This window comes from Aptenodytes forsteri, unplaced genomic scaffold, assembly GCF_000699145.1.
Source record: "Aptenodytes forsteri isolate BGI_AS27 unplaced genomic scaffold, ASM69914v1 Scaffold217, whole genome shotgun sequence".
NCBI classification, from domain to species: domain Eukaryota; kingdom Metazoa; phylum Chordata; class Aves; order Sphenisciformes; family Spheniscidae; genus Aptenodytes; species Aptenodytes forsteri.
Window position 1 is genome coordinate 7,265,432 of NW_008796222.1, and position 24,037 is coordinate 7,289,468.

The 24,037-nt window shown below is 43.2% G+C and overlaps 1 protein-coding gene across 2 annotated transcripts in view; it reads left to right on the top strand.

The window, feature by feature from the left end:
* FYN (FYN proto-oncogene, Src family tyrosine kinase) overlaps positions 1 to 24,037 on the top strand; it is an 80,235-nt gene that overhangs the window by 47,575 nt on the left and 8,623 nt on the right. Inside the window, exons 6-12 of one of the 2 annotated variants that reach the window (XM_019474606.1) lie at positions 3,946 to 4,095; positions 7,295 to 7,459; positions 7,931 to 8,086; positions 11,733 to 11,912; positions 13,753 to 13,829; positions 13,933 to 14,086; positions 22,513 to 22,644. In XM_019474606.1, the coding sequence (XP_019330151.1) occupies positions 3,946 to 4,095; positions 7,295 to 7,459; positions 7,931 to 8,086; positions 11,733 to 11,912; positions 13,753 to 13,829; positions 13,933 to 14,086; positions 22,513 to 22,644 (1,014 nt within the window). The remainder of the gene's footprint in view (positions 1 to 3,945; positions 4,096 to 7,294; positions 7,460 to 7,930; positions 8,087 to 11,732; positions 11,913 to 13,752; positions 13,830 to 13,932; positions 14,087 to 22,512; positions 22,645 to 24,037) is intronic. The other variant, XM_009289146.2, reaches the window with a different exon arrangement.

Consider the following 24,037-nt stretch of genomic DNA (forward strand, 5'->3'; position numbering starts at 1 on the left):
TCCCATTTGAAATGCTGGATGGGGGTGGGGGGGGGGGAAGATGTAGCAGTTTTAAATTCATAGATTAACAGTGAAAAGACTTGAAAATATTTCTAATTAATATATTCATAAAGCATTCAACTTTATCCATTCTGTTGAAGTCAAGTGGAAGAATGTATTCTCCTCCTTCCCTCTAAAAATATTGGAGGCGTTCCAGTTTTCTTGGTGGGTGCTATCTTTGCTTTTACATTTTGTTCATGAGGCCTGTCAACATCTTCTTCAAAGCTTCACATGTATGAAAAGATCTCTCTAACTAACTCGTACAAATAGTGAGGAGAAAACCTGCAACTAAGTGAAAACAAACCTGGCCATTTCTCAATTAACCAGCAATCCAAAACAATAGCTGTGGGAAGCTTAAATCGCTAGAATTAATTCCATGTAAGTTCTGAAGTCTAATGATGGTTCATGTAGTTAAAGCACTGACTTGTCAGTGCTTTGATCAGAGCACACTCTGTCAGCTAGAGTTAGCATGCAAAGTGGTGGGAGTCATGGCTGGTAAAGGGGCTTAAAGAAGAAAAGCACTACTTCCCACTCCTCTCTACCTGACCTATCTTCAGATGCTGCATTCTGTCATCTAAAATTGTAAGGTTTACATTTTTGACTCCTGCAGTCACTGGATTCTTCCTTCGCTGCCCGTAACTCTGAAGGCTGTTTCTGATGCAAAATCTGAATAGACATGCTGTTGTTTCAGACAGCTAATCTCCCATCTTGTCACCCCACAGCTTCACCATACCTTATGTAGCAGTGAGGCATTCTCACCAGGAGCAAGACAGGCTCTAACTTGCTCTTTTTCTGCAAATAGCCTCCACCTGTCCGTTTTCACCAAACAGTTGTTGTGATGTGTGCGAGTAGCAGGACTTCATTCCACTCTGTGCCGAGTTTAAAAACTCACTCATATAGGCGTCCATGGATCCTAAAAACAAACACAACACTGTTTCTCTAAACCACATCATCAGTTTGGTCTGTTTTGACCATTTTTTATACAGTGATAGGGGATATGTTTTGCAGGGCTGTTTACTTAGCCGACTCAGGGCTTTTTTCTAGAGCTTCTTGTGAGACACAAAAGCTTTGGGGAAGTAGAGTAATCCATCATGGATGGACTTATAGCAGCAAGCTTAATTTCTCTGCATTTGAACTTAAGGCTTTCTACATCTTCAGGCTAAGTTTGCATCAAAGCCATTGGAAAAAACCAAACATGCATGGGTTTTGTCAAAAATGCCTATTTCCCTTCTCATCCTTGTGGTGTTTCAGTATGTCGTTAGAAGAAAACAGACAGAGCTTGTTCATGAGAGAGAAAAAAGTCAGCTGGGAGGACTAGAATGGTGCATTCTTCCATAAGTCTTCTCAAAATGCCTTACTCCAGCTAGTCATTGTGGGCTTGAGGCAGGAATTGTTTTGTGACCTAGAATCATCCCTTCTGCTTTAAATAATAACAATAATAAAATTAATCAGGATCATGTTAAAAGTATCATCATGGATGACTTCAGCATGAATTTAACCTCCCTTGATCATGGTTGCCTTCTCTTCTTACTTCCAAAATAAATCATATGGAGCTGGCTTTTCATTTTTTCAATGCCTGACTACCCAGGTACTTCATCAGCTCTTGTCTGTATAATCCTTCACCTGGTTTCAATCTCCACCCTCCAAGGCTGTCTGGTTTTAGGTTTGTTTTTTTAAAAAATTCATTAGTATGATACATTGTAATGTCGTATTTCTATCCAAATTTTTATCATGTATATCCCTTATATTTGAATTTATCATCAGGTAATAATGAATAGTATAAATAACCAACAGCCTAAATAAATGAATAATGAAATCCATCTTGGTTCTTGTTTTTCTCCAGATTTGAACTAAAGCTCCAGTCCTGCAACTTAATCTGAGGTCAGCGGGGGTCCACAGAGGGCCACCCACACAGCTCTGATTGCAGACCTGGAGCCACAGATTGTTTACATTTTCCTAAAGAATCTAAAATAGTGACCAGATAGGCAGGGAGTGTGACTAAAGAAAATACAGCTGCTGCCAGTGGATCAAAACTCACAAATGCGGAGGTGGAGAACACTGCCTGGAAAATTTTGAAAGTAGGCTGACAGTGTACAACCCAGAGTGGTGGTGCAAAGCATGCACAAGATGTGCTTGCAAATCCCCAAAAAGCTTTGAACTCCTAGCTGAGAGAGATGTACTTACTCAGTGGGAAAACCTCCTCAGAAAAATATCCTAAACAAACAGTATTTTTCTACACTTAGAAATAAAAACCCTGTCACTCCTCTCAGGGTGTCTCCCATTCACATAAACCAGAATCATCTGTGTAAGTGCTGGCTCTTTTCCTCCTTTTTAGAGGACAAACAACAGGGAATTTGAGAAGTCTTTGGAGTCGGGGTGGAGACGTTTTGCTCACTGCAGCTCCCTGGGCGGTGAGCCACCTGCCAGTGCAACCTGTTGCAGGTTAACGTGGTCAGGGAAACTTCTTCCTGGGGAGACATCCAGGAAAGACATCTTACACCAGGAATCTCAACCACCTAACTGCGGGGGGTTCTTTAAACCATTTCACTTAGCTGGAGGTGGTTCTGGAGGATGTGAACCTGCCAGGTGTGTTGAAAAGTACCCTGACTTGGGATAAGCAGCAGTCGGTGCTGTTTGCTATCAGACCTGTAGGAAATCAGGTCACCTTGCACGTTGCCCAAAATTGTCTGCTGGTAGTTTTCCTTTCCTGCCCTTAGCTGACATGGTTACCACTCACAGCAGCCCAGGCTCTAGATGGAGGACCTTCCCGAGATCTCTGCAGCTGCCAGTTACCTCCAGTTTTTTTCCTTTTAATGTCTGAATTACCTTTGAGTAAACACAATATTCATCTGAGCCATGAGTGAAGACTTGTCTTTGTGCTTCAAATTAAGACACCTGAATGTGCAGGTCCCCATGTAAGGTGGCCAAGCTCCCTTTACAGTCAGCGGGAAGCTGAGGTTCAGTTCAACTGCCCACGACTGCAGACACCTAGTGCTCAAACCTGCATTACGCCATTCATATCTACAGTGCCATAACACTCATGGAAACTAGGCTGGGATTCAGCTGCCCTAATAGCGCCAGAAGCTTATGTGTGGGCATCTAAATCAAGCCCGTAGCCCACGTGCAGACAGCCACTGCTACACCTAAAACAAAATCCAGCTCCTCAGCTGAGGTTCCTTTACCTGACTGTGAGCACCCAGAGCCATTTGAAATGCCTGCAGGGCATCCACGTGGATTGGACAAACAGCCTGTGGGAAAACTGCCAAGCAGGATGTCCTGGGGCATCTCACATGGCACTTAACCACTGTGTTTGGGCATCTGAATCCCACCAGTAAGCTCTAAAGCTCCAGCATGGATTTGGAAAGTGAAACATGCAGTTCTTGCAGATCTCCTGGTGCACAGTCTTGGTGGAGTACCACCTTCCAAACACTGTGACGTACAAAGTATGCTAATTTGGTTGTTTAATGTTTATAAAGAAGTTTGGGATCCATCTGGGTAACAACACTACACATATATAAAGTAGTTACCTGCAGTGCTTCCTATGAAAGTCTTGGTATTTACCGCCCGCTGGCATTTACCTAAAATATAGTATTTGCAGTGTAACCTGACACTTAGAATAGGAAAAGTCAATTTAGCAACCTGAAGCAGTAAATGTTAAAATTTGAGTTTTCATTTACACAGAAGTCCTGATTTCTTTCTAGAAAAGTGTGAAAGGGACATGGTGTGAACATCATTAAGATTTCTGTGATACTTACTTCATTATGTTAGATTCACTTGTTCTTTTTCAAAGTACAGTAAGCATTTTTGGGAAGCAATTTCTCTTTCACTTTACAACTGACCAGCAAACCAAAATCTTTGTGTCTAAAAGCTACTTACCATTTTTTATTTCTCCTTTGCTTGGAACAGGTGCCTATTCCCTGTCTATTCGAGACTGGGATGATATGAAAGGAGATCACGTCAAACATTATAAGATTCGTAAACTTGACAATGGTGGATATTATATCACAACTCGGGCACAATTTGAAACTCTTCAGCAGCTGGTTCAGCATTATTCAGGTAATTTTTCAGATAATACACAGCACTCTGAAGTATTTTAAAACAAAAGTGTTTGCTGCTGAGCTGATGTATGTGTAAGACGCCCTAAAGAATCATTTGAGCTATGTCTCTTGCTTGTTGTAATGCATCTTCCATTATCCCTTTCCCATTACAGTTATAAATGGCTTTGAGTGCCGTTCACAGTGTACAGCGGCAGAGCTTTAAAAAGCTAGCAAGGTAGCTTTTTACTGAGGTAAAGGTTTTGCCTGCTCTCCCTCTTCTAAGCAAACAGAATTACTGAATTTGACTTGCACATCTCAAAGCATGAATTTCCGTGCATAAGCAAGTGCTAATATGTACCGTTTTGCAGCACACTATTGCTAATAAAGCAAACAGGGAATTGCATTGTGGAATTCAGTCACCTAAAGCAATGACCAAAAGGTTTGCATATATTACCTGACTCAAATTTTCCCACTGGTTTTGTGTTCAATGTCCAAAGTATTAACATTTAAATTATAATTGGTCTAATTTTAAAAATAAATATGGCAAGGTGGGTGTTTCTTTATGCACACTGTTTGTGTCCACCCATCAAGCTCTTTTTTTTTTTTTTTTTAATTCCTGTGATTAAAATGTGGCATGCACTATTCAACCCAGAAGTACATCCTGCTGTCACTGGCGATTGGTATACAACAGATACAACTTTAAAGCCCCCCAAACCATAGGACAACCGGTTCTTGCATAGAAGACTGCCATGCTTCTCAACATGGTGATTTTTTAAGCAGAAATTTGTATTTTGAATTATTTTGCTTTTTATTTTTTCCTTACTTCAGCTTTTCATAGTATTAACAGATGACCCCAAATGCTCGCTGCTCAAAAACTTTTCATAATTTTTACTTGGGAAATCAACTTCTCTGTGGGGTGTTTTTTCTGTATTCTTTGTATTCTGTCTGCTGTATTCTTATGCTATTCATACTAGACATCTGGCTGTCTTCTCCACCCAATTTCTGATGGGTGTATGCTGCCTGGGAGAATTTCTAGTTGTTTCTGGTGACTCTACATTAAACTAAGATAAATAATGTATAAAAACTCACATCTAAGGAAGATAATTTTCATCCCCACTATACTAGCTGGCATACATCAACTTTTAGTTTTCTGTGGTCAAATTATTTGGGTGGTGTATTTTCCATGCACAGATGCAAAAACAAATAGATCTGGAAACAGCCATTTCTGTGCAACACAGAGGCATAATCAGTAGGACCCCGGTAGGGTAGCTCAGGAGGGCTACACTCCAGAGGTTTCACCTGCGGTCTCCCAGACCCAGGTGAACACAGGAGCCCTCGTTCCGTGCCAGCCCCAGCTGACTCAAAACATAAAGGCTGCCTCTAACCACCTGCTCTGCACTCTGGATTGTGGGAGGTAGATTAACACAATGCATTGCGAGTGCCTAGATTTACTTCTAGGGAGAGCTCAAAGATGTCCAAATGACTCCGTAAAGATCAGCGTGGTTGATCTGCAGCCCACCCTTCAGCCTTCATCCCATAGCTGTCCAGGCTGGAGGACCCCTCCTGTCCAGGCAGCTGGAAACCAGGCTACTCAGGTAGACAGTGTGCAGTTTGGTCTCACGTAAGCAGTCCTGGGTCAGGAGTTGGAAGTACAATGTGTACCTTTGTGCAGACACAGCACAGGCATCCCTGCACTGTGCTCCCATTGCACGGCCGAGTACCCTTATTACCTGGACTTCCCTCTTATCCCAGCCCCTTCTTACCTGGATAATAAAGTTAACTGCAGTGTCTGGACTTTCACAGATGAGATTTACCAATGAAAAATACTGAGGTCCCCAGGGTGTCCTGACGTCAGACTAAAGTCCAGTAACGGCACGTCTGAAGTTGAAGCACCGTTCACCCAATCCCTAACAGCCGGCCTGTCAAGCATAAGCTCTTGTGCGTGCAGTGTAGGCTTAACTGGAGCACCAGCATGCCAAGCTTTTTTTCAACTAAAGAAAACAAGGAGGTCTTAAAAACCTCCAGTTCCTTCTGCAGCTGTCCAAACTCATAAGGAAGCTTTCCAGATACTATCCATATTTTGAGTAGTCCCTATCCTAGTGTTCCCATTGGAATTTTCTTGGAATAAGACATGCCAACTAGTCAGCTAATCTTCCCTGTTTTGTGGTCTTTGTTGCCTTGCTACAGGAGACACAACAAGGTCCATGTCATGTCAGGGTGTCTGTAGGGACTTCCTCACCATCCCACAACATTTGTGCTGGGGAGGTAGAGCTTGGTGTTGCAAGGAGCTTCAGTGCTTGCCCACCTTGTGATGCTGAAACAAACTGTTCACCTGCCCAGAAGGAAATCTTGCACAGGAGAATAAAGGTTATGTTTGAGTCTGAAATACAATTGCAGTTCCCCACCGTGTTCTGCTCTGCTGGACCTGTTTTAAGATACAAGTCGCTGTGCAAGCTTTATATTGTAGTCTGCTTTGTGCAGCATAGTATACTACACAACAATATGTGTGTATATGTGTATTTATATATATATCATTGATTTTAGTCCTGCTAAAATATCTTGTGACTTCTGTCACAGTTCAGTCTTCTGGGAAGCTTTGCAAGAGATAAGTATAATGAATGTGCCCCAAACAATGTAAGACTGGCTGCATACGCTAATAAAGGTTCGCTCTAGAAAGAATGGCAGAAAAAGTCTTTTACAGGACACCTACAAAAACACCTTTTCACAGAGTAGAATATAGAAAATACCTTTTCCCAGGATACCTAGAAAAAAATTAGCAAAAAAGTCCACCAAATACTCATCGCTGTGATTTTCAGAAAAAGTGAATCTTTTCTGTTTCTTTTACCCAGTACAGAAACAATCCAGTTTGTGACTTACAGATGATTTTTAAAAAGTTATACTGTACTATAGTATACCAGTTACTCGTGAAGTTATCTTAATGCAGCGTTGTGGGAGAAGGGAAATCCTGAGTCCACAAGAGAAACCATTGGCGGTCACCTTTCATTTCAGGCTGTGGAAGCAGAGACTAAAATATTTCCTGTTCTGTCTCAAATGAATATGTTTCAGTGTTCAATTTCTAATCTTCCAGGATGCTTTGTGGTATGCAACTAACAGCTGTTGTGAGTAGCATTGTTTTTATGCTTACTGTTTTTGTTTCATGTCACACTTTTGTTTTCTTTCCTCTCCTTTGCTGTTGGCTTCACTTCTGGCTCCATCAGAGAGAGCTGCAGGTCTTTGCTGCCGCTTAGTAGTCCCCTGTCATAAAGGAATGCCAAGGCTTACTGATCTGTCTGTCAAAACCAAAGATGTCTGGGAAATTCCACGAGAATCCCTACAGTTGATCAAGAGACTGGGAAATGGGCAGTTTGGGGAAGTATGGATGGGTATGGAGCAAAATAATTATTCTAAAATAGCTCTCTGTGTGGGGATTACAAGATGGAAGGTGAAAATGTAGGGCACTGTGACCCACAAGAAAAAAAAGAGCAAAGCTCAAACTGTTAGGAAAAATGTCTTTGGAATCACGTCTTTGACTTTGAAATTCTTTCATCTTCAACTTTCACTGTAATTGATGGCAAAAGAAAACTGAAATTCCGTGTTTCGTTGGAAGGTTTCGATTTTGACAAATTACCACTGTCTTAATAATAAATCAAGGCTTGCATAGTAATCTATTAATTATACCAAGGAGCCTTTTTCTGCAAGCTAACAAAAAAGTCCTTACCTTCAGTATCCAAAAATCAGTGTTTGCAAATGAACTTTAATGCAGCACTGAGAGACAAGTCACCTTCCATCTTTCTCAATGCATGCATAATTTTGGATTATAAGTGTGTTTTTTTTATTAATTTCCTCTCCTATAGAGAAAGCTGATGGTTTGTGTTTTAACTTAACTGTGATTGCTACGAATAATACCCCACAAACTGTTGGATTGGCTAAAGATGCATGGGAAGTTGCACGTGATTCATTATTTCTGGAACAGAAGCTTGGTCAGGGGTGTTTCGCTGAAGTGTGGCGTGGTAAGGCAGAGAATATATTTTGCTTTGGACGGATCTTTTAAGGCCCTCTTGGCAGAAATAAACATTTCAAGTAGAGATCTTAAAGCTAAAAGATCAGAATAGTATGAAATGTTAGTCTATATCGCCTAAAACAGTCAGACCTAAATACAGTAATCCACAGGGAAACTTCCTCTCATTTGCACGCACTGGTATGAGAGGTTAGGGCATTAAACTTCATTAATTGCATTGGGTTTATTTGGGTGACTACACAATTGCTAGGTATTAAAATAGAAATGATGCTAAACTTGTAAGGCAGAATGGCTAACCAGAAATTAATCTGGTAAGTAGACATTCTTCTTTCCTCATGTGTTTTAGCACTGATGGGGTCAGACCCTGAAAATGCTTCCATCCGCTCTCCCAGTTTAAAAATAATGGCAAGTATCAGCAAGCTAATATTGTCAAGCTAGTTCTCCCATGCTTCCACTTCTTTAAGTCTGTTTTGACATTTGTATCTGCAGCAGAACCCGTAACTCGATATAGAGAACAGGGACAATAGGGGCAAGACTTGCCCAGCCCAGCTGAACCCCCACTTTGAAGTCCAGAAATATTGACATTTTCTAAATCCACTGACATTGTTTTCTGCGCACTTGCCAGCTTTACTTACTGCTCCCCTCTCTATGGGCCTCGTTCTTTTAGTGACTATAAAAAAAGAGCAATTTAAAATATACATAAATCTTAGTATAGCCATAGAATTGAAACACAATATAGTGGCTATTTAATGAGAGGTGGGCCCAATTTTTGTGCCAAATTGCATTCTGTGTAGCCTCTTTAAAATGGCCAATTCAAATAAAGAATCGCTATATGTTGTTTCTTCAGAAAAATTTGGTGGAGCAGTTTGGCCGCTCTTTTTGTTGCAGTGGCACAAAAGTATGTACAACCAAAATAACCAGTGGGCTCTCCTGGGTTCTTGCAGCTGTTTTCCGTTGCAAGACTACAGCAAGGAGCATGGCAGCAAGTCTGTGAAATTTATAGAATTTATAGACTAGAAATATAGAAATTTATAGAATTTCACAGAATTACAGTCGACCTGTTGCAAAGAAAGCTACCTATGTTTTCTGTTAGCATCCCCAGATAAGTACAGTTTCACCTTCTTGTTCTCCATCTTGAATGCATGCGAGAGTTTCAAGCTGATGTTAATACTTAGTGGTCAGCTTTGTGTGCCGTAGATCTTAAACTGATACAATAAGCTAAAGGAGCAAATGCAATTTAAAAAAAAAAAATCAGCTATGAGAAATAAAATGCCAAGTACCAGTACCAAATATCTGTCAGAAATGCAGAAGTTATTATTACAATTATGACCTTATGTTTCTTAAAGTAGTGTATAGTAAAAATATGTTAACAGCCCTTAAGCATTACCAAATTGGAATAGATTAACACAGTAAAAGTTAATAAAAAATGCATTAAGTAGTAACTAACTACATATGGGAGGAATTCAGAGGGAAGTCTATGCTAATTTTCTATTAGAGAGAAACATACCAAACCACAACAAAAAAATTTAAAAATTTAAACTGAAATCTGGGCTGAGAGGATAAGTTAACCTTTTTGTTTGATTTTCTTTTTTTAACTGGAGAAATTCATAAAAGTATTTAAAAATAGAACTGCTGAAAACACTTTATGGTAATAGAACAAGTCCTGGGATTTTTATTAAGGCATTGCAAACAGATAATACACAGTTAATCCTGTTAACACACCAGGTAAAATCCTAGTTTATTAATGCCAGTGACAGAAACCCTGGTGCCCGTGAAACTAGGGTTTCATTCCTGGTTCATATAATTTGCGATACCTCTGCAAAGCGGCTGTGACTGACAGCACTCTGCGGTCCAGAGCCTCAGCGGCTCCAGATAAAACACGCTCCCCTTCACCCATCAGAAAAGATTTTGGCCACCCTGCTTGAAATTAGGAGGTGAAACCGCATCCTTCCCAGCTTACACGGGATTGCCACTAAATCCAAGTCCTTCTTCAGCTCAGATTTGAAGGACTGAGTGAAACTAAGACCTCAAGAGTCCTCCTCAAGCACGCAGGGGTAGCGGTGGTAGTAACTCAAGACATTACTCCACCACTGGTAGAGGTGACAGCACCTGGCACTGAGCTGGCAGAAGGAAATCAAGGCGTAGTGAAAACCGAACTTGCACCGCACACTTTTGGCTGATAGGTGCCTCAAGCCCCCCTCGGACAGCGTGTGTTACTGCGGGGATTGCCCTGTAAGCCAGGGACGACACAGGCAGTGGCTGCCCTGCTGCTCCTCCCCTGTCCTTGGCTGGGCGAGGTGGCAGCTGGGACCTGACCGCTTGCACAGAAAACAATCCAGCTCATTTTATGCTCTGGCAGGTTGCAAAAGCTCATGATGAAGTTATTTTGGCTTAACCAGTTCCCATGCAGCAGCTGAGCCCCGATAACTGTTAATGTGCTTTTAACAAAGACAAACCAGGCTTATTTTACACGTTACCTTTTTTGATGACATCTTAATTTATAGAAACTGGATCTGAGTCTGAGTCTTCATGTACTTTGTAGGCCTTCTGCTATCCTCACGCTTAAGTGCAGAGGAGTAATTTTTACCCAATGTGATTAATGCCTGAAGCCATTTAGTACTGTTCTGCCTTATCACACAGCAGCTCCCTATCCACAGATCACAGGTCCCATTCAAAGCCATTTCAGCCCTGGCTCTGGAGCAGGGTTCTGGCAAGTCTGGGCAAGGGACAACCAGAAGGCGCTAGGAAAGTGATATTTCTGCCCATTTTAATTTTCCCAGTCCCCCATCCCCCCAAAAAACTGCTAACATAGGTAGGTGTTTTGTTTTTTTTTTCTCTCCAGTCCTCCTTCTCCCCCTTGCAAATACCCGAGTGAAGCCCCACCTCTTGTGGGACGCCCTGAGTCAGCCTTCCCCAGCTCTCTACAGGTCTTTGTGCAGGCTTTCAGGTGTTACAGGAGGCTTGGTAGAGGATGGCTGAAAAATGATGCAACTTGTCCATCTCAGTGCTGACCGCAAGTAAAGACCAAAGTGGGAACCACTTCGTTTTCAATCAGCGGCTGCTGGGCTTCTGGGGATGAGGAGGGGAAGGAAAAAGACACATTTCGGTTTGGAAACACGCCCGTGTTTCTAAAATGAAATCGATTCAGAATTTGTTTCTTGGGAATTTTTCTTAGAATATGTTTTTTCCTCTGACTCAGAACAAAACCAAAACGTTAAAATGTCTTGCAAATGGAAAGTTCTGAGTTTAACCAGTTTTGTTATCCAAATGTGTGACTGGAGCTGTGTTGTTGTCTGTAGCAATTACTTGTTAGCAAGGGAATACATGAAGATGGGTTTCAGCAGTCCCGCATTTCTTACTCAGAGAAGGTTTCTGTGGACATCAGTAGAAGCATTGTCTGAATAGGACAATGGTGATTGTGCCCCAGTGCCAATGGGAGTATTATTTTTCAGTATAATAGAAAAAGTCTAAAATATGAGGGAGGCGTGGGAGGAATATAATGATAAGGCAACATGGGAAACCACATTTTAAAAAAATAATTATATTAAGTGTCCTTGCTAGTTTATTCCTTGGTTACATTAGGCATCAGGCAGAAGGAGGAGATGTTGTTTAATCTAACGAAGTATCTGTGCTTGTAGGTACGTGGAACGGAAATACTAAAGTGGCTATCAAAACCCTGAAGCCTGGCACTATGTCTCCAGAATCTTTCTTAGAGGAAGCCCAAATCATGAAGAAGCTAAAACATGACAAATTGGTCCAACTTTATGCTGTGGTATCTGAAGAACCTATCTATATTGTCACGGAGTACATGAGCAAAGGTGAAGCCAGAGCTGCTGCCCTTGATAACAATATTTTTTCTTTGTTGATGCTCCTTGGGGATACAGAGGGAGGTGCAGTGTGATGCATGAACAGCGTATGGGGAAGGAGAGAGGGAACAGGAAGCCAAATTCACCTCTGGCTTCAGAAGAATTATGAATTCAACTCTGAACTGGGCCCAAAACCTGAAATGTGCTAGATGTACAAAGAAAATTTGCGCTAGGTGGGGGAGGGAGAAGTTGGTGCAGCCTAAGTGCTTCCAACTGCATCAGCATCTAAACTTCCCTGACAAGTGGAGATTTGCATTTTCTAGTTTGAATGATATTACATGCTGCTTCCCAAGAACCTAGCTTTTCCTGGCGCCAGAGAGTTCATACGGCATCTTCTTTCAGTGTTGACTTGTCGGCCTACGATTTCTGTTTCTTCTTTTAGCAATCCTGAGTTCTGTCACATGCACCTCGCTCTCAGATCACAGCTTTTCAGTCCACCCCATTTATCATTTTAATACGTGATTTGCACATATGATTCTTTCCCTCCTCTTTCCCCTTCCCTTTCCCCTTCTCCCTTCTCTTTTTCTTTAAGCTACTTAACTGGTAACGATGTCGTAAAATGAGAAAAGGAAAACTTTTCGCTCCGTCAGATCTCCAGCAGGGGTGCTGAGAGCAGAGCAAAAAATCTGCTTGTTTTGGAAAAGCAAGTGAACCAAATAGGAAACATAAGTTCTCACAGGGAAGTTTCATTGTACATTGGAGGATACACTCTGAAATTTTAAGTGCATTTTTTCAGTCTATTTGGAGTTGATTTTTATTTTCCTGGCAGGTGCCTGCCCACCTCCCTCCTCAGAGGCGTCCAAGCCCTGACTAACTCACACTTTAATCATATGTCTCAGTGACAAGCATGTGCTTTTTCCCCTTTAAAAAAAGACTTCTCAAAATCCCTCTGAAGTACGTGGTTTATTTTGGCTTACTTTACTAGTTTTTACTGTAACATTTTACATCTTTGGATCTGAGCTTGAGGTTGATGATTTATCAAGGGAGAAACGCCTAATCATCTGTCTTTTCCCCCTTATTTATTAAACCAATTCACTGACCTTATTTAAAGGAGACTGCCACACTTCTCTGTTTGAATACAAGATTGGGAAGGGAGCTATAGCACCTTAGGCTTTTTTTAAAAGCTACAGGGAACCTCCTTGCTTTCCCTTGCACAGGGGAGCTATGTCCTTATTGCTTTTGCTAAAATTGCTTTCATTTGATCTCTGCTTTGTCTTCTCTAGTTTTGCATAGTGGTCTTCTAAAATTAATGGTTCATGCTACGTTTAGTTATGGGTTACCTAGAGAAGGAGCACTACTAATTTCTAAGGAAAATTAGCCTTTGTTAATGCTAGCCCTTTTGGGCGTACCAGGCTCCAGGCTGACCTTTCTTTTGGAGCAAGTTGAACTGGGATCTGACTTTTTCCATAGCTTGTGTGGCTTGGAACCGAGCTGATGCTTTGCAGCTAGCTGAGGCCTTTAGAGAGCAGCAGGTATGTAGTTTCAAAGAGCACTGGAAAAGTTAAGGAAGATCAGCTTTCTCAGTAATGGTCAGGAAAATTAAAAACAATGTTGTTTCTTTTCCCTGCAACTCTCTTTGGACTAGTGACATATTCTTCTGCAAGCCAACCTTAAAGAAGAGTGAAACAAGTATAATAGAAGAATTCTAAGATATTGTGGGTTTTTTTGAAACTGTCCACTTGAACTTGAAACATTGCCGTCTTTAATATTGCACATATTGCTGCACCTCCATCCTGATGAATAGCCATGGTTTCCCTAACATCTCTTTATTGTGTCAACTTTGCATTTGCAGGGAGTTTGCTAGATTTCTTAAAAGATGGAGAAGGAAGAGCTTTGAAGTTACCGAATTTGGTGGACATGGCAGCCCAGGTCTGTCTTCAGAGTATTGAGCACTTTGGTCTACATATTTTATAGCCCGTGTATGTCTGAGTTCATTTTAAAATGCGCCGGTTGTCTTTCATGCTTCTCGCAGGTGGCTGCAGGAATGGCGTACATCGAGCGAATGAATTACATACACAGAGATCTGCGGTCCGCAAACATTCTGGTGGGGAATGGCCTAATATGCAAGATTGCCGACTTCGGATTGGCAAGACTGATTGAAGACAACGAATATACAGCCAGACAAGGTAGATAACAGCTGCAGGCGTAGCACTGATCGTCATTCTTGTGACAGGGGAAGAGTGGAACATGGCTTTAAAAAGCTCTCTCTCATATGCTTTGGGGTTGCTTTCAGTAAATCCTGAACTCATATTAACTCCTAGCCCAGAACTTCACTGCTGAATGCATGTCCTAAAGAGAACATCTTATTTAGTTGTCTTCCCTTTAAAAACTGACCAAAATGAAACAAAGATGATGAGTGAGGGCACAGGTGGGTGAAATGACAGTAAAGACAAGATCCTCACGGTGCCATAACAAAGAGGATACTTTACTTACCGGCCTTAAAAGCCTGAATGGGGTAATCCAGAAAAGCCCATGTAAGCTATTTCTTTCGTAGCGTGCCTTCTAGTATTTACTAACTGCTATCAACATTGCTGTGCTATTCTTATTTTCTTTATTTCAAACAGGTCAAAGAATTGTGTCTTTATGCAATGGAGCTGTCTCTCTGAGCACTGTGTTTTCTTTGGGAACTTAAAAAGTTACTTTAATAGGAAAGCCGTTTTCCAGTACCACACAGCGTGCTGGGCACAGCCGACCACTGATACACTATAAAAATGTATCGGAGAGTATTGTAGCTTTTTTTAAAAAGCCTGTGTGTGTTCAGACTGAGCCATGACACAGGCATTTTGTAGTTAGTCATTCTTTACAAGTCATGCTTAGTTGTCAGATGTTGGTCCAAGTTTGCAGAGCTACAGTTTTGTTCTCTTTCTGTTGGCAGTACATTGGTAGTGCTTGCTCAATATGTGTCGGTAAATGCCACTCCGTCCATTTCAGTGCCAAAGCCAAGGAGTGTCCCGTTAAACCCTGTTGTATGTCATCAGAAAGCACAGGTCGGTTAAGTACTTCATTATCTGCATTTACCCCTTCCTGTTGTGAGTTTCTTCTCTTGACCAGAAGTCCCTGTTTCAGCATGGATTTTGCCATTATTCTTAGGAAAGAGCTCACCTCTTTCTGTAACTTTCAAGTGTTGACGGAAGGAGCCAGAGAGCTTCCAGTATGCCTTGTCTTGGCCTAGGAACAGCAGCTCTCACGCCGTTCACACCACTCTGAACTGCTGTCAGCAGTACCTAGTCGCAGGGATGTGGACCACAGGCTGTGTCCACCCTAAAAGTTGCCTGCTTCACATTTGGACAGCAAGGCCTGATTATTTTGGGGGGCCCTTGAAGAACCCATGGCAGGTACTAATGCAGAGAGTTAACCACTGTTGATTTCAGCCTGAGGGTGGGAATTGCTCCTTGCTAGAAAAAACAGCCTCATGTGGTTCTCTCCAGAGTAACAAGAGTGTCTGCAGGCTCTGGCAGACAGAAAGCTGCCTGCTTGCCCTTCCCCTGTGTAAAACGAGAAGAGTTTTCCTTGAACGAGGCAGCCAGATCCAGTCTGCAAAATGGCTTTGAAAGAGTGTCCTGTATTATCTCCGTTTCTGTCTGGTTTACTGCCATGTCTTTTGTTCCCTTTGGAAACCACCCAACATATAGTTTGACATAACTAATTATTTGTTTTAATAGACAAGTATGTGACCTACTTCTGGCCAGATCTCTTCAGGCTCCTGATCCCTAGGAAATCCTCTGAGGACCTGTTTGCTTCCTGGTTTAAACCTCTCAGAATAGTTTTGCCCTCTTCACATGTTAGAAAGCCATGAAAACCTGCCTGACTGATGTTGAGGAGAAGCTTAGATTTTTTAAGACAATAAAAATGATTGGATTTTGGGTGGGAAAACTTTGAGCTGAGAAAAGCATAACGCTGGGACTGGCAGGGAGAGGGAGCATAGTCATGGGTAGCTCCTGCCCTTCTTCTGTGACAGAAATCGCTTGTATTGTGGAAAAAGTGGCTGGGAAGGGAGAATTGGGAGAAGTTAAAAGCAGGCTTTTAACTTGCATCACTGATGATCAGGAGATCTGAATCATGTTTGCCTGGCTTCATCTCATGGTGTGAGTATGGAGAAGTTACCCATCCTTCCCATACTTCAGGGCAATGGACAATACTTCCTTCCCCTGACCTCAGGGTCAGGCTTAAGTCCTTCAGAGCTACAGAATTCCTTAAGAGAGAGACCCAAAGAGCTGTAATCACAGGCATCCTGTAGAAAGGTTTTCCTACTTTCACTAATGTTTTTTTGACCCTTTCTTAAGTGGTAGCTTGTTCTAGGGAGGGGTGCATTTTTGACCAAGCAGCACACTCTCAATTTACATTTCACTGTAATTAACCTGGCTTCCAAGCCAGTTGGGCAGCCAGGGTGAGCCTAGGACCTGTAATTTATTGAGGAAGAAACATGGTTTCTAATGGGCCACTGGAATTTTTCTTCAAGTGGGACTGAGTCCTGGTTTGTTTAGTTAAACTTCAGATTTGATCGCTGCTGGTGGAGACCACAGTATCAGAAGGAAATGGTTGCCTCTGCTTCTTTCCCATGACCTATTACTTCAGCCTCCAAGGGGATGCATCTGGGGACTGCTCTGTTTATCTAGCTGACTACTGCTTCAGTGGGAATTTTGACACAGGAGGAGAGCCTGGCCAGCGGAGGGGAGGGGGACGGGGAGCGCTCCAGACTGGCAGCTCCTGTGGGAGAAAGGAAATGTTTTGCCTTATGAAATCCAAAGATTAAAGCCTTTGGTCACTCTCTCCTCAGCAGTCATCCTTCTCTTGGCTTAAGTGTGTTAGTACAGAGCTCGTTGTCGGCGTGGGGCAGAGGTGGTTTTCTCCAGCCTTGCTTGATCTCCTGCTCCCTTCCCCCACTGTCACTTTTGTCTCCGATTAAATATTTTGAAAGGAAACAGATGGGGATGCTTTGAGCCCCAGCGGGCTAGAGTGCAGGATTCCTGAACCTGTATGGGTATTACTCAGCCTGGTGGTAACGTTTTACTGACCGGTTTATTTTCTTTTTGATTTGAACAAAAGAGGCCTGACTGCTCCTGATTTATGAGAGGTAAATAAAAAGCGGTTTGTTGTCTGCACTGCCATTTCTCAGCAATCGTCAGGAAGGAAAGAGATGGTCACGCCACTAATGATTTAAAGTGTGTGACTAGCAGCTATACGCTGCCATTAAATAATAGCAAAAAAAAGTTCTTGGCTTGTAATAAGCACTTGGCTCCTCTTGCTTTTAGAGGAAGTGAGTAATCAAAGGGGAAAAACATGCCTATTAAAGTGACGCCCATTTTAAAGGCTACACTCGTGGACTGTATTGCAGCCTGCACCATCAGGGCTTGCTTCTTTTGGCTGTTGCTGTTGCAACATCTTCCCCCACACACAGTGTCGGGCATTCAGTCTTGTTTCCTTCCATCAGTGATGATGCTTGTGTCAGTAAAGCAAGCCTTAAAACCTCTGGTATCCTGCAGGATAGAGGGAAACTTCCCATCACCTCCAACACAGGATTTCCCATGCAGTTCTGCTACCCTTACGCTGATCTGGTTCGCAGCTACGTGGAGTTTTGGCCACGCACATGGCATTTTTGTGGAGAGTGCTGAGTGCTCCACAGAGTTGCTGGGGAAGAGTTGTTACTATTCTAAGCAGTAGCAGCTGATACAAATTTAAAATTGCCTTAATAAAAAAACAGCACACTTATTTTCCAGGCCTTGTTTCTACTGCATACACTGGCAGCACTTGCAGCAATGCCGCTCCAAGCACACATGAAACAATAAGGATCTTTCTGATGCCTTCCAGACAAGTCAGAGCTATTTTGGGAGCTCTGGTACGTGTTTGTAAACTCTCAGATCATTTTTGCCTCCTTAACACTTAGAAATATCTCCTTCCTGCCCTGCTTAAAAACAAGTGATGCTTCTTATTTTGATTTCCTAGAAATGAGCAGGGATTTTTTTCCCCTTCCAGGCTCTCCCCAGTCCTTTTGTAGAGGCTTGGCTCCGAGCTCACCAGCTAATCAGATCGCTCTTGTTCACGACTGACTGTACTGCGGGCTGTAACATCCAGGGCTTTGTTCTTGCTCTTTGCCTGCCGTTCCCCAAGCGAGCCGTGGAGCGGACAGGAGGAAGGACTCTTGCTTTTCAACAGCCAGCGCCCGAGGTCCCGGAGGGGGATCACTCATAATGCTCCTACAGAGATGCCATCTGCTCTCCGAGAAGGAGCGTGGCCAGGTCAAGAGGAAGGGCGAGGGGAAGGGGGGCGTGCAGGCAGAGGGCGAGAGGGGTGTTTAGACCTGCAGTTCCGCCCCTTGTCCCCTGCTTCCTGGGGAGGGGTCAGCCTGTGGAGCCTGCTTCTGATCACTGATGTTTTGCCAGGCTTGTAATTTCACGTTCGTTCTCACAGCACAAAAAATGTAATTGCGCAGTCCCTCCCACACGGCACTCATCATCGCCTACCAGGGCTGACTCGTTTCCTGTTACATACTTGCTTCAGCACTTCGTTTTTACCTTTTGTGGCTTTCCCTTTCCAGCCCCAGGAGCAATTTGCTGTTGCGCTATGTTCTCTGGTCAGTAACCCAAGAGTTCCCATGGGTTCGGGGTCTTAGAGCTTGGGGTGTTGCATTGGGTTTGGTTTTAAGGTACAAGAGGTAGCAGCTTTGTAGCATTTCTGGAAACAGGATCATTATTAAGCTGGCAGTGGCTCTGGGGCGTGAATTTCAGAGGTTTCTGCTTTGTCGAGATTTAGATCGGAAAAAAACAAAGCTCTGAGGGATTTTCGCTTGCCTCAGAAGAAACCATGCTGAGAGTTGTACGTCAAGGTCATTCAATTATCCCTGCCCCCTCCGCTCCTTCTCATCACACAACCTGCTTATAGCCGACGAAGAATTAAAGCAGGGCCACGGATTGATTTTTCCCAAGGAAATCCTCTGGGAGATAACCTGTGTGAATGCCTGGGCAGAGACGGGCAGAGATCCCAAGAACAGGGCTGAGCCTCACAAAAATCCTCAGAGGTAGGAGGCCGGGCCAGCTGCCCTAACAGTAAATTGTACGAGCAGCTTTGGCTTGATGTGGTTGCGAGCAGTGCAGAAACCCAAAAAGGGCTTTCCCGGGCTGAAATGTTTCAAAAAAGGGACAGAGATAAAAGCTGCAGATTAGTACCTTGCTTTGGGGCCAAGACAGGCTATCCTGACCTAACGACTGCGGTGCGTGGTTGGTTTGCACACGTGGAGTTACTGACCTGCTAGTTTGTAATAAAACGGGTTCCAGGAAAAAAAAAAAGAAATCCCCCCCCACTGATGTAAAATCTGCCTTCAAAGTAGGAGATAGGCTCCCGTGTCAGCTGGGGTAATTTGGCTTATCAGATTTATTAACATGCTTGTCAGTAATATGCATTTTATCTGATGATCTGATGCTGTAATTTGTTTGCAGCACAAAGTCAGCTTGTTTAATAAGCTGCTGAGGCCTGGGCAGAGGGAGGGGGTGGGTTTTTTAATCGGTGTGTTGGGCAGAGAGTAAGCGTGGAGACTGTCTGTCGGTCAGGAGCCATGCACAGCTTCCAGCCTGTGCGAACGCTTCATCTAGCAGTAGCAACTGGGAGGCTTCGGAGCGGTGCTCAACACCTTTGAGGATTTTTGTGTTTCCATAGAAGTGCACTGCCCGTGTCTCCAGTGCCAGACATTAGATGGGAGGCAGCACCCTGGGGGGATCCCTGTTAGACACACACACACACACACCCCTATTCACACAAGCTGTGTGTGATCTCTTTTTGTTATGGCAGTGCATGCGTTGTACCTGCAGCTGTGCAGGTGGCCGGCCCGGTACATCCTCAACTGGTCTCTTCTCTCCCCTTACTGATGGCTCTGCCATACTGGGTTGCAGGCTCTCTTGGACCATCTAGCCTCCAGCATGCGTTGCAGGGCCAGAAAACCATGAGGCAGGGCTCTGCTAGCGACCTCTCTGCCAACCTTGCCTTTCCCTCCTCCCCATCTATCACTTCAAACCAAAGTTCAGCGAATACTGCACAAAATGCAGAACGTGATTTTTGTATTAGTTGTTTTAGCCAGAGAATCACCCACAGCAGGGGCAACATAGAAACATAATGAGTAGCTATCCTGTCGTCGGAAAATCCACAGCACAGACCGTTTGTCTTCTCCAGCAGCGCTCATCACAGTCCAATGGGGTTTGTACTGCTCTAGCTCTCAGGAGAAGGGATGTGTTGGAATTGTCCCCCCTTCTCACCTACTTACGTTGCTTCTCATCTTCCCATGGTCCCTCGACACACCACATACTCAGATCCCAGTGCCACACCAGCAGGAGATGAGGAAGGCAAAAATACCGGGGGAGTTGGCCACAAAGGAGTCTGAAGAGATTTCTTTCCTCCAAGGATGAGTTGTAGGTGGCTGCTACCTTTGGATCTGAGTATGAGGCACAAGGGAATTAGACCAGGTTTGGCTCAGCTTCTCAGAAAAACACAGCTGATTAAAGAAAAAAAAAAATGCATTGAATAAAATGCATGCAACACACAAACAAGCAGACCCTCGTGCTTGGCTATCTCACACACCACCAGCCAACATCCAAGCCTTCGGGCTGCTGGCCAGCCTGGAGCTATTCATTCAGCTGGCATGGTGTGTGTGTACTATCTCAGCTGCACGTATGAGAGAGCAGGGGGACATCAGCCCTCATATTCACGGCATGCCTGCATACGCCCATCTAAAGCCGTGCACTGTAGGCCTAGGGAACCCAACCACGAGATATACGCAGCTTGCAGTTTTTCCAGGGATCGACAAGGGGTGTATAGCCCCAGGATCTGCCGGTGGCTGGGGGAGCCGGTCGCCAACCCCACGTGGCTGCTGGTGCTGCTGAAGCAGGGCCAGCTTCCAGGACAGAGGCTCAAGTGATGGCAGGCTGCTGCTGCAGAGATCTCGGACATCACGGCCAAGGCAGTTTTTAAGAGAAGATGAAGTTCTGTAAATTTGGAGTCTTGTAAACTAAGATTGGTCCCATGAAGAAGTGTAAGTTAGGGAGATTGAGACCAAAGCCGAGCACCCAAATTTTAGCTCCTGCCTGCATATCAACTAATGAAAACACAGAAGAGGCAGACTTTTTTGAAAGTGAATAGACATCCAGAAATCCTCTGGCACCTTTGCAAATCTAACCACTGATGTGTTGATGCTTAACTAGACTTAAGTTCCTGACTTCAGGCATTAGGGATTTGAAACTTTGTCTTGCGTCTTTTAATTTAGCAGGACTTACTTGAGCAACTGCAATTTTCCCTAGAAAAACATATTTATTTCTGAGTAATATTCTCTCTTAGGATCACTTACATGTAGAGCAGGAAAAATTTTAGCACACCTGATGTTTTACTAAGTAAGGAGATGAGAATTACCATGTTTACTTTGTTCTCTGAGTCAAGTCAGATTGCGGCATATAGCAGAAGATACAGGGCATCGAGCACTGGATGTGACGGCGGAACAGCACCGGCAGGGAACTGTAAACAGGGCCATAACTTCACTCCCTGAGAGTGATTTGTCCACATTGTTACACTTTCCACACTCCTCCTGAAAGCTAAGGGAACTTTTATGAGCGGGTGGTGAGAAGTCAAAGTCAGTCTGTTTCCAAATTCAAGAGTGTTTGTCACTAGGGATCAGCAACAAGCAATGCAACTCTTTTGCCTGTATGTTAATACAAGGCACCAGGGAAATGTCTGCATATTTTTTCGTACATACTACAAGTTAATTATTACCACAAGACTTTTCTTTAAAGTCATACTGAAAATATTTTCCCTAAGAAAACAGTAAATGATTGGAAAAGCAAATACATCAGTGTTTAAAGGCTTGTTATCTTACCATCCTTACCACAACTGGCTCCTGCAAGCTCTGATGATGGATGAGCACATTAGAACTGCACGTATTTAAGGCACTACAGGCTTTTCAGTGCCAGGAGCTTAAAGTATACTGTCAAGTTATAAATCACAGGCCAAAATTGTGCCTTGACATCATTGCAGTCCAAGCAACTCAAATGGCAGTATTTTTTTTAAGTCCTTGCATGTTTCTAATGAAATATTAGGTTTGTTTTTAATTTACGTTTTTACCATGTTTGTTTGGTTTGCATTTTGCTCAGCTTGAGCAGGCAAACTGGGAGGTACATTTCCAGTACATCTCACCTCTATTCATATGTGCTAACTGTGTTTGACTTGCGAATATCACAGGGAAATGTTAATTTAAAACATTTTGGAAGAAAGAATTTCTATTATATTGGGCTTATTGTTTTTTAAAACTTTTCTTCTTTTATAAAACTTCAAACTTGAATTAAAATGTCTTAGCCTTCTCTTGGGATGTGGGACAAACCACCCCTTCCCTGCTAAGTCTTTCCTTCTGCCCTACATGTTCCACCCGCCTGTCCTCTCTGACCGAACTCCATGGAGCTGTTTTTAACACTTGCCTGCAGCTCTGTCCACCCGCACGTGTTGCAGAACACAACAGTCACCTGCAAACTGGCACTTTGATTCTGTCTTTATTCTGATTAAGACTCATTTATTCTTTCATTAGGTGCAAAGTTTCCCATTAAATGGACTGCGCCAGAAGCAGCATTGTATGGAAGGTTCACAATAAAGTCGGATGTGTGGTCTTTTGGGATCCTACTGACAGAGCTGGTAACAAAAGGGAGAGTGCCATACCCAGGTAAGAAAACAGTTTGAGCCCTGCTTCACCTGGGGAAAGGAGTGGGAACGAGCCCATTTAAGCCATATGCTTAAATTGGAACGTTTGTTTATTTTCACTGGGCTCAAAGGAGGATGGTTATCATGCATAAGTTCTGTGTATGCTTGAAAACGGTCCTGACTCTGAAAGCTGTTACGTGATGGTCATGATAAAAATGACAAGAGGACAGAAAATCCAACATATTCATTTCTAATTTTTTTAATTGTTCTCAATTCAATTAATATACTTTCTAGCCAAATAATGAAAACAATGTAAAATTACTATGCTGTGCAGCAAATAGCTCTCCGTAGTATTGCATTCACTTTAAGATACCAACAGTTAAACTCCCAGAGTGGCATTACTCTCTTCATTCTGTCAGTCTGGTTCTCTGCAAGGTTTGATGACTGTCTGAATGTCTGGTATTACCCAATCTCTTTTTTATAAACTCTTAAATTTCAATCCTTGCTTTTGAGATGGATGGAAAGGAAAGAAAATAATTCTGTAATGTGCAGGCCGGAGCTCATGGCAGGGTCACAGCGGGGCCAGATTCTCTGCATGGGGGAACCGGAGGGCCCATGGCTCTTTGTTGAAACCCTGCCAAGTATCCGATGGATTAAGATTTGTAGGAGGGGTGATTGGATCTGCCTATGCAGAAAGAGCTTTTCATTCTGGTGCCCCCCTGAAGATTGTAGGCATTCAGGTGAAGAGGAAAGGGGTGAGGTGAAAGCAGTGCATTACATGGAAAAGAATTTAATCCCTTCATTTTCTTACCAGCACAGATACTACCAACAGGGCATCTAGCTGCATCTTTATTCTTTTTATTAAAAAAAAAATTCTCTAAATACTCACCAGTATGGCTGTGTGCACTGCAGCTGATTTAATGGAAAGTGCCCTAAAGTAGTTTCAATTTTCCAATCATCTGTGCCGTGATCAAGCAGTCAGATCCATACATCAAATTGCGCAGGCGAAGCATCGAGGCGGAGTTCAGTTTATCCTGTGGTATCTCACGCCACTTCAGAAGGCTGAACTCAGCAAAACTAAACTCCCAGAGTTTTACCAGGAATTTCAACTTTGCTAGCACCTAGCAGCCAGTAGCTGATATTTGGGAAGAGAATATGAGGACTGGAAGGCTTCTCGTGATCAGCAGTGAATTTTGGCGTGATTAACAGGGAGCAGCTTAGCAAAGCTGTGACTGTGACAACAGAATGAGGTAGCAGAAACCGAGATGACATGTTTCTGTGGGATGGATGAGTCCCTCTGCCCAGCATTTCCCCACGCGGTTAAAGAAAAGCGGGTGTTGCCACCACACGGAGTGGCAGTAGCTGGCACAAAGGTCTTCTTGCCATGAGTGTTACTGGCAGGGGGGTGGGAGAGG